At 53.7% G+C, this 11,700-nt stretch overlaps 2 protein-coding genes across 6 annotated transcripts in view; one reads left to right on the forward strand and one right to left on the reverse strand.

The window, feature by feature from the left end:
* Window positions 1–11,057, forward strand: part of PCGF2 (polycomb group ring finger 2) — an 11,513-nt gene extending 456 nt beyond the window's left edge. The window contains exons 1-11 of one of the 5 annotated variants that reach the window (XM_006924725.3): window positions 43–310; window positions 624–720; window positions 5,805–5,955; window positions 6,558–6,654; window positions 6,943–6,998; window positions 7,082–7,132; window positions 7,338–7,446; window positions 7,596–7,650; window positions 7,739–7,837; window positions 8,825–8,905; window positions 9,470–11,057. In XM_006924725.3, the coding sequence (XP_006924787.1) occupies window positions 5,844–5,955; window positions 6,558–6,654; window positions 6,943–6,998; window positions 7,082–7,132; window positions 7,338–7,446; window positions 7,596–7,650; window positions 7,739–7,837; window positions 8,825–8,905; window positions 9,470–9,847 (1,038 nt within the window). In that variant the 5' untranslated portion in view covers window positions 43–310; window positions 624–720; window positions 5,805–5,843 and the 3' untranslated portion in view covers window positions 9,848–11,057. Of the gene's footprint in view, window positions 1–41; window positions 311–623; window positions 721–5,804; window positions 5,956–6,557; window positions 6,655–6,942; window positions 6,999–7,081; window positions 7,133–7,337; window positions 7,447–7,595; window positions 7,651–7,738; window positions 7,838–8,824; window positions 8,906–9,469 lie in introns of those variants that run through there. The other 4 variants (XM_006924727.3, XM_006924726.3, XM_006924728.3 and 1 more) reach the window with 4 other exon arrangements.
* Window positions 11,058–11,286: 229 nt separating this feature from the next.
* The window catches only part of CISD3 (CDGSH iron sulfur domain 3), a 3,078-nt gene continuing 2,664 nt past the window's right edge, over window positions 11,287–11,700 (reverse strand). The window contains exon 5 of the mRNA XM_015599341.2: window positions 11,287–11,700. Within this exon, the coding sequence (XP_015454827.1) occupies window positions 11,524–11,700 (177 nt within the window). The 3' untranslated portion in view covers window positions 11,287–11,523.

Raw genomic sequence — 11,700 nt, forward strand, 5'->3', positions numbered from 1 at the left:
ACTCAGACTGCCCTTTCCTTTCCTCTTCCTGCCCGTAACCATCTGGGAATTCGAATGGGGGGGGGCGGTGCATCCTCTTTACACACCCGTGGGAGGGGGAGGCTCGGAGCCCGGCCTGCTGCTCGCCTCTGCGCCCCACCCCCGCCGGCCCCTATCTAGCTCGCCCCGTCTGCCTTTCTCCTTTTTTCTCCCCCCTTTTCTCTTTTTTCCCTTCCAAGATGGCCGAAGTGGATTCCCCCTTTTAACGATTGGCGTCTCTCTCGACCACCACCTCTTTGTGCCGCAGCCCCCTCCTAGACCTGCTCCCGAGGTAGAGAGGGGGAGGGTCCGAGGCAGCCACAAGGCCTTTGGGGCTACGTGCTGGGGTGGATCTCTGTCCCCCTACCCCTCCCCTGGAGCCAGAGCAGCCCTGGCTTCTACCCCACTACCCTCCTTGATCTGGTGAGGGGTCGCTCTCTGCTTCTTCCGCACCCGGGCGTCGGGGACGCGCAAGGACTTGAGGCCCGGAGGAAGGGGACATGCTTTTTTGATTGCTACAGGGCCGGAGGAGGGCGCTCTTCCCTGCCCCAGGCTGGGTCCTCTCTGGCACCTCCCCCAGCCAGTCCCTTTCCCCCCCATCCCAGGACTGGGCGCCCCGCCCCCTCCCTAACCACCTCAGCAGAGCCTCCTTCTCCGGAACACCCCTCCTTGGGCCCCGCCGAAAGTTTGGCTCTAGGGAAGGTAGGAACAGCCACCCGGTAACTGGGGTCCCTGATTCTCTGACCCAGGCTTTGGGGCGGGGGCAGCCGGGGCGGGGGTAGAATGGAGATAGGGGGAGATTTATCTCTATATTTCTCACCGCCTTTGGAGGCAGGAGGGGTCTGACCGACTGGCCCCTCTAACATCGGGGAGCCAGGCTGCCCCCTCCCTTCCTAGGCCCTCTTGCTGCTAACTCTGAGGGGGTGGGACCCCTCGGCAAACAGACACCCCTGCCCCTCCTGTTTCCACGGTGGGCCTAGGCATGCCTCTCCCCCTCCCCCATGGCCCCCATCTGCCCAGAATTGCTCCGGATGGCTGGAGGAGGCCTGGGGTGGTGAATCTGCCCGTAAATATTGTGGAAGCGCTATCTCGCGCTTGCCCCTGGTCTTTGTCTCTCAGAGTTACCCCCTAACCCCATGTTGCCTGAGTCTCCAGGACTTTCTGTCGCTGGGGGTAGCGGAGCCTCTTGGTTGTCTCATACTCGGTTCTGATGCCTCCTTCTCTGGACCTCTTGCTGTTTGTATCTGTTCCTGAAACTTAATTTCTCTTCTCCTTCCGCTCTGTTTCAAGGTGTTAGTACTTGGAAAAGGAGCATAAAGCCAGCTGTGTTGCAGCTTTTTGGTGGGGAAGTTTTCCCAGGGGTTTCCTGGTTTGGAGTTGGGAGTTGTGGGCTTCGAGCTAGCTGTTTTTGGAATGAGGCAGGAAACACCCCAGGTGAGACCTGAGACTCAGGATCCAGACACTGTGAGGCTGAGTGAGGTTCAAGTTGAAGTCTTAGGGGGTGGGCAGGAAGGGGGGCTCTCTGCTGCCCCTGGCCGTGCCTGAGAGATCTTGGTGGATGGAGCTGTTGCCATGGGAATGGAGAGCCTGAACAGGAAGAGGTTACATCTTTGTGCAGGTCAGATGCCCACCCTATGCCTACAGCCTCTGGCCCCCAGAGTGGAGATTGGTAGCCACACTGCCTTTGTTGCCAGAAAACTCATATAATAATAATTTACAGTAGGTGGACCAGGGATGCACAAAAGGTTAGTGTGTGTTTGCAGCTCTGATTTCAGATGGGAATGTCAGACTGTGTACTTATAGATGAGGTGGCTATGCATCTGGCAAATGTGGTCTTGGCTCTAATCTGGTTGTATGTGTGTTGGGGTATGTCTGGCCTGGTGTATCTGTGTGTATGTCTGTCCAACTATCTGGCGTGTGCTCACATGTGTATGTTGTGTCTGTCTGGTCTGTGTTGTAAGTTAGAGAGATGGAGGGGGTGTGCCTCTCTGCGTGTGTATCTGGCAATTGTAGCTGTGCGTATATTTTGGGTTTTTGTCTTTGATCTTAGGAAGCTGAGAGGTGGGAAAGGGAGGGAGAGTAGAGTGAGCCCAGCTTCAGGAGGCTAGAATCTGGTGGGGGAGCAGATCCTTGTCCCAGGGTCAAAGATCAGAAAAGATTGAGAAGTTGGCAGTGCCCCCAGGTGGACCCCCCATGAATACACAGGGCTTGCATAGTTGCACCCACACAGTTGGGAGAGGGATGGACTCTTGTGACCCAGGGTCTGCGTCTTGATGGTACACTCTGGCTCACTGTGTTACCATGCAGCCTCGGTTTCCCTCTCTGTACCATGGAAGTGGGGTGAGGTGATAAGCCTCTGCTCCCTCTTCCTACTGCATGTGAGAAAGTGCTGCTGATCATGTTTTGGCTGGACTTGGACCCCCCGCTTCCAGAAAGCTCACTGAGCGGTCTTTCTAGGGAACCTGGAATCTCCTATCTTCCACCTGCTTGGATGGAATCAGGCCAGGCTTATTGGTTCTTTAGATGAGTGGGGAGCCTGGCCTCAGTGCCAGTGTGTAAAGAGCATTGGACTGGGAGTCAGTCAGTTTTTAGTCCTAGGACTGCTGCTCTGTTGCTGTATGACCTTAGACAAGTCACTTCTTTGTGAGTTTCTTCATCTATAAAATGAAAGGATTGGGCAAGATGCTTTCTAAGATCCCTTCTACCTCTGCAGTTCTAGATGTCTGGATGTGACCTTGAGTGACTTTTCCTAAGACCTGGAGATTTTCTAGTGAGGGAGTTGGGCTAATTTCATTTGGAGGTAAGGAAGAGCAAAGAAAGCTATAGCCGGGCATCCAAAGGAGCAAAGGGACTTCTGGGTTATCAGAGACTATTTTTGCAGGGGAAAATGAAAAAAAACTGACAGGAGAGAGAGGCATCAGTCTTAAGGAAGCTTCCAGAAAGTGCTTGGTTATAACAGATAGCAGGGTGGTCTCTGTTAGTAGGGGACTTTGAAGATGGGGAAAGACAAATGCCAGGACTGGCAAGATGGAGTTGGAATGGGGTGCTGATCAAGCTCCTTTCCTATCACTATAGCTGAGACTGGGGCGCCAGGAGCCAGGAACATGGGCTGCCCAACTATTGTGCCCTTGAAAAGCCGTGGTTTGGGGATAGAATATACTGAAGGGCTTGGCCCCTGGATGGGAGAAGGCATTGGGGATGGAAGATAGTACTCAGGTCCACTGTGGGGACTGGTTAGAGCCCTCAGAGCTCCACAGAGGCCACTTCCAAATGGCTCTTGGTTTCCCTTTATTGAATATTTCTTGGATTTGTCTCTCCCTCTCTGTCTCCCTCAGGCTGTTGCCATCCCCCAGCCGCTTCCCTAAAGTGATGATGCTGGCAGTCCAGCCTCCCATCACCCCTCTTCCCTCTCCTTCCTACAACACACCAGCCAATTTCAGCTGGGGAGGAATTGGGTGTCAGGTGTAGGGCCCTGAGGCTTCCTGTTTCAGGAAGATGGGGAGGGGGTGCATGAGGGAATAGAACTTCTGTTTACAGTTCTTGGCACCTGCTGGCAAGTAACCATGGCAATCAGGTGAGGAACCAATCAGGGCTTCTCCCCACCCCCAGCCTCAGAGGTAATAGTCTGAGGCCCTGAGGATGGGGTGGGTGGGGGGAGCAGGGAGTGTCATAGGGGGCTCTTTTCTTAAAGGGGAGAAGGAGAAATATTTCATTCCTTCGATAAGCACCACGGCTCTTTCCTTCACCTGTACATTTAGAAAGGAGCTTGAGGGATAGTCTGGGCCTGAATCCATAGAAATGCCTGAGGAGGTGGGTCATGGCCATGTGCCTCGGAGCTCCTGTGTGTTGAAGCTATAGTCTGCCTGGCAGGTACTATATGGGAGTTTTTAAGAGCAAGTGTCTGTTTGAAAACATAGCAAGTGTGTGAATGAGGTGGCTAAAACAGTATGAAGCACTATGTGTTTGCATATATGTACATATGTGAGAGGGTGACAGAAAGAGAAGGGGGTATGAGATTCACCAATAGCATCCTGGACCCCCAGCATTATCAGACCCCAAAATGTTTTGTTTCTGGGTGCACACGCGCGCGCGCACACACACACACACACACACACACACGCGCACGCGCACACACACACACGCATGCATGCAACAAGCAGTCACACAAAATACCTTTGGAAGCCCAGACGGCACGTACACATCCGATGGATATTACGCACTCAGTGAAACGGCCACTTAGAGTTTGTTCTCTCCTCTGAATGGTTGTAATAATATTTGGGCATCTTGCCAGGGACAGGGTTACTATGGAAACTACCAAACAGTAGAGTTGCCAGCAAGCCTGCTACATAATTGTGAAGGGGGAACCCCTCCAGGGAACGCAGGACAGGGCCACCCTATGTGAGGTGGGAACTCCTTTCCTCTGGCTGGGTCTGCAGGTCTTGGCCAATGTGTCTCCTCTGGCTCTCCGGGCTTGCTTGCTTGTTCCCTTTGTCTGCCCTGCATCTTGGTGTCTTTCCCATATGTGGCCTTTGTGTCTCTCCATCTCTTTCGGTCTCTGGCCAACCTCTGTTGGCTGTTTGGGTCCTGGCCAGACTCATCCTGGGGTCTCTATAGAAACTGCTGATCCTGGCTGTGAATTTCTGGTCCTAGAAAACCCAATGTGGTGGCTTTAGAAATGTTTCAGAGAAGTGAAAGGTGTATGTTGTAAAGGAGCCGTTGGGGCTTGGCCACTCTCCCAAGCCCCACCCCTTGAGCTTTTAATCTAGGAAAGAGGAAGAAGGGAGGGGCTGTCCCTTCTAGGTGCAGCTTTGATTTTCATATGGAGAAGCAAGCACACCAGCCAATCCAGAGGTGGGCTTTGCCTGACCTCCCTGGCAAAGGGCCTGGGCCTGGCTGGATGTTCAGGTGGGCTGGGGACAGGGAACTTATTGCCTAGCTTTGGCAGGCGTCTCTGAGAGCCTGTGGTCTAACTGGATGGCCTGGACAGGTTGCAGAGATGGCACCAGGTGGGAGATGGTGGGCAGTGCCCACATGAGGAAATTCCCACGTGTGCATGGGAGGGTGGGTTCCTGGGCCTGTGTGCTCATGGGCACAGGTGGAGCTGCATGGTCCCCACTTTGGGCATGTAAGGACTGTCCTTAGTATTTCCTGCCTGAGTACCAGGACTGGAACCCACATGGTCCGCCTGTTATGGATGTTCAGATTGTTGCTCTGGAGTCGGGGCTGGATGCAGAGTAGAGGACAAATGATGGGGTGTCCCTTCAAATTTAGGGTAGCCCATGCCCATAGTGTTTCTGGGAAAGGCTTCCTGGAGGAGTGGATGGGATGGTAGGAGGATAGGATGGAATAGAAAGACTAAGTTAGGGGTCTCGCACTTATACAGAGGGAGTGAGGAGGCAGGGACACTATTATTTTCCTTTTATTTTCTTGAAGTTCAGGGCACTAGCTTATTTATCTGAGTTTCTTCATATCTCCTAGCACTAACTTGAATGAATGAGTTGGGATTAGGGAGATTTTTAAAAAGTCTGTTCTTTTCCATTTTCCTGCCTCCCCACATCCTCTGGAGAGTTGCGTATTACTTCCTATGGTCTGAGGTGGAGCCTGACCTTATTGCTCAAGGTTGGGTGAATCTCCAGAGCCCTGGGCACCCTGTGAACACCCACAGGGAGACAGAAGGTACCAGCCCATGCATCCACCCAATCGGCCTTGAAGGCAGAGAGAAGAGGCTTTGGGCTCAGGGAGAGACGTTGGATCTCTGGGTTTCTGATGCCACATTTACTTCCCAGGGTGACGCTCCTTAGCCCCTCACCCTACTTCCTGACATCATGCATCGGACCACACGGATCAAAATCACAGAGCTGAACCCTCACCTCATGTGTGCCCTATGTGGGGGCTACTTCATCGACGCCACGACCATCGTGGAGTGTTTGCATTCCTGTGAGTTGGGTGGAGGGGCTGTTTCTCAGGGTGGGTCGCCTCTTCCCAGGTAGGGAGGGCACTGCCCAGGGAAGGCACACACAGGCTTCACCCTGAAGAGTGAACATGTCCATGTGTCTGGTGGGGGTCCCGAGGTCACAGAGAGGTTGTTGGGGAGGGGAGGCTGGTGGTTTCAGCCCAGAAATTCATTTCAGGAACTTTCATCTAAAATCTTTGTGGCTGAAATTTCACCCCCTGAAGATGCAGGTACCCCTGCCGTGCACTCTGGGCTTGGTGGCAAGGGGTCAAGGACCCTGGGAGATGTCTAACAGGCTGGCTCTTGTTTTGTACTCCACAAGGGGAGCTTGGCACTTGGGGCTCACCTTACACATGACACATGATATTGGCCACACACACACACACACACACACACACACACCTGCCCCCTCCAAGGATGGATATGGGGCAGTTGCCATCTGTGCAAAACAGGACTATGTTGGGCCTCTGAACTGTGGGGACAAGGTGGAGGAGAAGGGATACCCGAACCTGAGCAGAGGGCGTGGGGGCTGGGCCTGGTTATGAAGGGGGATCTGACTCTCCTCCCTCTCTCCATCTCCCTTAAGTCTGCAAAACCTGCATCGTGCGCTACCTGGAGACCAACAAGTACTGCCCCATGTGTGATGTGCAAGTCCATAAGACCCGGCCATTGCTGAGCATCAGGTGGGCCTGGCACTGCCCCTCCTGCCTGTGATCCTCTGGGTCAGCTCTCTGTCCCTCAGCCCTCCTTGTTCCTGTAGCCAAGGTGGCAGGTGGGGGAGAAGTGTTAGGCCCCTTCCCTTCCTCTGGGTTGTATCCAGATGAGAAATACTAGAGGGGTAAAGACCAGGTCTTCAGGGACCTCAAGGCTGGGCTCTGAATCTAAGGAGAGGAGATGAGGGGTGGGGTCCCTGGCTGGGGAGATCAGGGTATGGTGGTTGCTGACAGGCCCCTGTATATTTTTTTTCCCAGATCTGACAAAACTCTCCAAGACATCGTCTACAAATTGGTCCCTGGGCTTTTTAAAGGTATCCACACACCCTTCCTCCTGCCCACCACCCTCCTCTTCCCAGCCTGTTGCTCCTTCACCCTGCTTCCTTCTTTCTTTCAGATGAGATGAAACGGCGGCGGGATTTTTATGCAGCGTACCCTCTGACAGAAGGTGAGTTCGTGCGTGTGTGCTTCCAGGTCTGGGACAATATGAGTGTGTGGCGCTGCCCCAGGCATTAGGGCTGGATGCACAGGGCTGTCGTCCACCACTGCGCTGCCTCCCCAGCCTCGCCCTGCTGAGCTTCGAGATCCAGGGTCCTTGGTGGGGTTCCTTTCCCCTATCCTAGGCCAACTTCTCAGAGTTCTCTCCTTTGCAGTCCCCAACGGCTCCAATGAGGACCGTGGCGAGGTCCTGGAGCAGGAGAAGGGGGCTCTGAGTGACGACGAGATTGTCAGCCTCTCCATCGAGTTCTATGAAGCTGTCAGGCAAGTCTGACCCATGCCTGGTCCTTTAGGGGTCCTAGGCTATGTTGCCCCCTTCTCCTGTCCTCCCCCATTCCCCTGGGAGGGAGGGCCTTCTAGAGAAGGCTTCTTGAACCAGGGTCTCTGTAGCTTCATTCTTTCTATTTCTCTAGGGACCGGGAAGAGAAGAAGGGCCCCCTGGAGAATGGGGATGGCGATAAGGAGAAGGTGAGTGCTGGGGCCTGCCCAGGAGTGGGATGTCGGCTGGGAGAGAGTGCGTGGGGTGGACCGCAGCCCTGGGGTGCCTCTCCCCCAGCAGACAGGGGTGCGCTTCCTGCGATGTCCTGCAGCCATGACCGTCATGCATCTTGCCAAATTTCTCCGAAACAAGATGGATGTGCCCAGCAAGTACAAGGTGAGTCCCTGGGCTCTTTTGAAAAGTGAATGTTGGTGGGTGGGTGTGTCTGACAATCTTTGCATCCCATTGTTCAGGGTCAGCTAGGTGTCATCAAGAGCTTACCTGGTTGTGTAATTGAGCTCAAGTAGAAGGGTAATTGAAACCAAGATTAGCATGGGGCAGTCTGCATCTCCTGAAACCAGTGTGTAGAGGTACATGGAAACAAGGTGGTATGTGTGTGTGTGCATCCACACGCATGCAGAAGTATATGTGCAAAAATCTGGGGCCAGTTGGCCAAAAGAAAGGCCAGTCTGAAATTCCAACAGAACTCTAGGACATTGCTTCTTAAACTTGAGTGTGTCTGTGATCTCCTAGAGAACTTGTTAAAATGCAGATTCTGATTCAGTAGATTCTGCATTTCCAGCAAGCTCTCAGATGCTGCCAATGCTACTGATCCACAGAGCACACCTTGAGTGTCAAGGGTCTAGGACAGTGGACCCCAAACTTTGCTGCACGCTGGAATCAAGTGGGGAGGTTCAAAACCCCACTCATGTCATACCAGTTAAATCATTCTCTAGGGGTAAGATCCAAGCATTGGTATTTTTAAAGCTCCCTGGGTGATTCTACTGTGCAGCCCGGGTGAGAGCCAGTGTTCTATGACATCCTTCTCACCTGGGTCTTTTCTTTGTCCAGTAGCTTCTCTGGGTGACCTACCAGGTATATTAAGGGATCCAGATGGCTGTGCGGATGACTGGGGCCGGGGAGTTGTTAATGATGTGGGTGTCTTCTCTGGATCCCTTCTCACCTGGTGGTCAGGAGTTATGTTGGGACAACTCTGATGAGGAAGTCAAATCTACCATGAAACCCCAGAGTAATGAGGGACCACCTACAAGTCCACTTGACCCCCACCCCCACCCTCAAGACTCCTAGCTTGGAGCTTCTTTGCCAGATGGCCCGAACCTTAATCCTGGCCAGGGTCATAATGTTCTCCCTCTCCTCCTCCAGGTGGAGGTTCTATACGAGGATGAGCCACTGAAGGAATACTACACCCTCATGGATATTGCCTACATCTACCCCTGGCGGCGGGTGAGCAGGGTGGAGCAGTGCAGAGTGGATGGGGGCAGGTCTGGGAGGGGACCCCTGCAGGTCTGGCATTGGTCTGTGGCCACAGTGACCACATGGGCCACCCTGCTCTAATCACAGACAGTTCATCTTTCGTCCCATGAGCTAGCCATGTTCAGGTGGCCCACCATACCGGGCCATCTCTGATGACCTCCCACAATCGGAAGGAGAAAAGGATCCTTGGGGCAGATTATGTGCCCCCTTTTGGGGTCAGAAAAGAGGGTCTGATGGCTATGGAGTAAATGTTGCTTTCTGTTCTTTGGCTTCCCTCTCATTTTCTCTCCAGTCTCTGGTCTTACACTTTCTGTTTCTCTCTGGGTCTTGTGTGACCCTGTCGCTCCGGCCTTCCTCGCTCAGTCTCACTTTTCCTAGGTCCTCCTATTTATTCTGTGTGATCTCTCTCTCCAAGGCCCGGACCTTTACTTTCTTCCTGTTTGGGCACTGCTGGGTGGAGGTGGGCGGCAGTCGGGTTGGCCTTTGTCTTGACCCCTCCCCTTCCCTGTCTCTCTCCCCCCACTCTCCCTGCAGAATGGCCCTCTCCCCCTCAAGTATCGGGTCCAGCCAGCCTGCAAGCGGCTCACCTTGCCCACAGCGCCCACCCCATCCGAGGGCACCAACACCAGTGGGGCATCCGAGTGTGAGTCAGTCAGCGACAAGGCTCCCAGCCCTGCCACCTTGCCGGCCACCTCTTCCTCCTTGCCCAGCCCAGCCACCCCCTCCCATGGCTCTCCCAGCTCCCATGGGCCCCCAGCCACCCACCCTACCTCCCCAACTCCCGCTTCAGCAGCCAGTGGGGTCACCACAGCTACCAACGGGGGCACCTCGAACTGCCTGCAGACACCATCCTCCACCAGCAGGGGGCGCAAGATGACTGTCAATGGAGCTCCTGTGCCCCCCTTAACTTGAGGAAAGGGACCTCCCTCCTTTTCCAGCCATGTGTCTCTACCCCTCCGCTTTTTGGGCCCCTTTTTCCACCTCTTCTACCTTCCCCAGCTCCTTCCACCTTAGAGGTGGGAGGTGGGTTTTATAAATAAATCTATATATATATGTACATAGGAAAAACCAAATATACATACTTATTTTCTATGGACCAACCAGATTAATTTAAATGTGTGTGTATGTGGGAGGGTGGGGTGTTCATTTTTAGGGAGTCTTGTGTAATTTGCTCTACTCTCTTTTTGGGGGGTGCCTGGAGATGGACTAGAGAGGCCACCTGAGGCTCAGTAAAGCTCTGCCTCATTCTTCTTCTATTTCCCAAGGCAGATAGGGCCCACCGGCCCCCAAAGCTTTAGGTACAACTCTAACTGGCTCTGTATGGGGTCTACCCTCTTTCTCTCCCCATTTTGGCTGCTGTCCTGCCCCGACCTGACCAGTGCCACCCACCCCATTGTTGAATGTCCAGAGAATTGATAAGACAGTGCCTTTTATAAACGCAGTTTATCCCCTGGTGCTGAGGAGTGAGTGGGCAGTGGATATGGCATCTCCCTTACCTCCTCCTCTTGCAGTGGAAACTTTGTGCAAAGAATAGATAGTTCTGCCTTTTTTTTCCCCCCGGTGTGTGTGGCCTTTGTGTCATTTTTCTTGTGGAAAAGATTAAGGCCATGGGAGGCCTCAGACCTTGAAATTCCACTGTGGCTTTAGCATTGTGAACTGCTTTACCCCCTTGTGCCCCAACCCCCAACCAGGAACCCTGACTAGCAAGGCTGGTGGTAAAGTCTCACTTGGGGGCCTGTAGTGGAGAGTAGAGTAGGGTTAATCTCACACAAGCACAGACCCCAGATTCTGCCAAAGGCAAACAGCTCTCTAGTCCCTTCCCCACCCTGAGCTGAGGCTGAGTCAGGAAAGAGCCAAAGGGGCATCTAAAAGCACAAGACAGACACTTGTAAGCTCTGTCCTCTACTCCATCCAGAGAGGTCAGTGGACCACCCCCTGAGGAGCAGACCCCAGCAGATTCCTGCCCACCTGTTTTCTTCCAGTGCACATAGATCAGGGAGGTGAAGAGGCAAGACTCTCACAGTCTAGGTGGTTGGGGTTGTGTGAGGTGCTATGACTGTACCCTCCTCCTGCCCTGGGACATTTGTATCTCCTGGCTTTGTAATAAATGCTGCATACTCTCCAGAGCCTCCAGTTCTTTGGGGTTGAGGGGCCCTGGAAAGGATGGATGGGTCCTCTGGCCTCCTCCTCATGCTTCTTCTGGGCTCAGCCTGCCTTGGGGACACCATATGGAATGAACCTAAACTGCCTCCACCCTGCGGCTGGTCAAGTGCTCCCAACCAAAGTTAGGATCGGGATGGCGGGGAGAGGGTAGGCCCTGTGTCTCACACCAGTGACCATAAGAATACTGCTCTAGATGGGCATGCTTATTTAATGCCATCTTTTCCACCAGAAAGTATTGAACCAGGGTCCTGTTCCTGGCTGCCTCAGATTGGAGACCTCAGGTTATGAAGAGCAAGTCCTTTAAGAGCCAGCTGTGGGTACTGGGGTCCCTGGATGATCCCTTCTTTGGCTTGGTACTCACTTTTCTTCCCCACAAAGGGGGTGCCTGTCAGAGAAGCCTGGAGCTAGGCAGCAGCCACCCACTCTCAGAGTGGGGAGCCCACTTCTGCCTTCTGTACTCGCTCACTCCTGTGGGTGCCATCGCAGTACGGGGGCTTCTTCGTGGCCTTGCAGGTACATAGGGCCACTGTGCGGGTCTCCTGGACCTTGAACTTGAGTGGGGAGAGGCCAGTGCGTTGGAAGAAGTGGGAGCCATCACAGAA

This window comes from Pteropus alecto, unplaced genomic scaffold, assembly GCF_000325575.1.
Source record: "Pteropus alecto unplaced genomic scaffold, ASM32557v1 scaffold98, whole genome shotgun sequence".
In the NCBI taxonomy this organism is placed as follows: domain Eukaryota; kingdom Metazoa; phylum Chordata; class Mammalia; order Chiroptera; family Pteropodidae; genus Pteropus; species Pteropus alecto.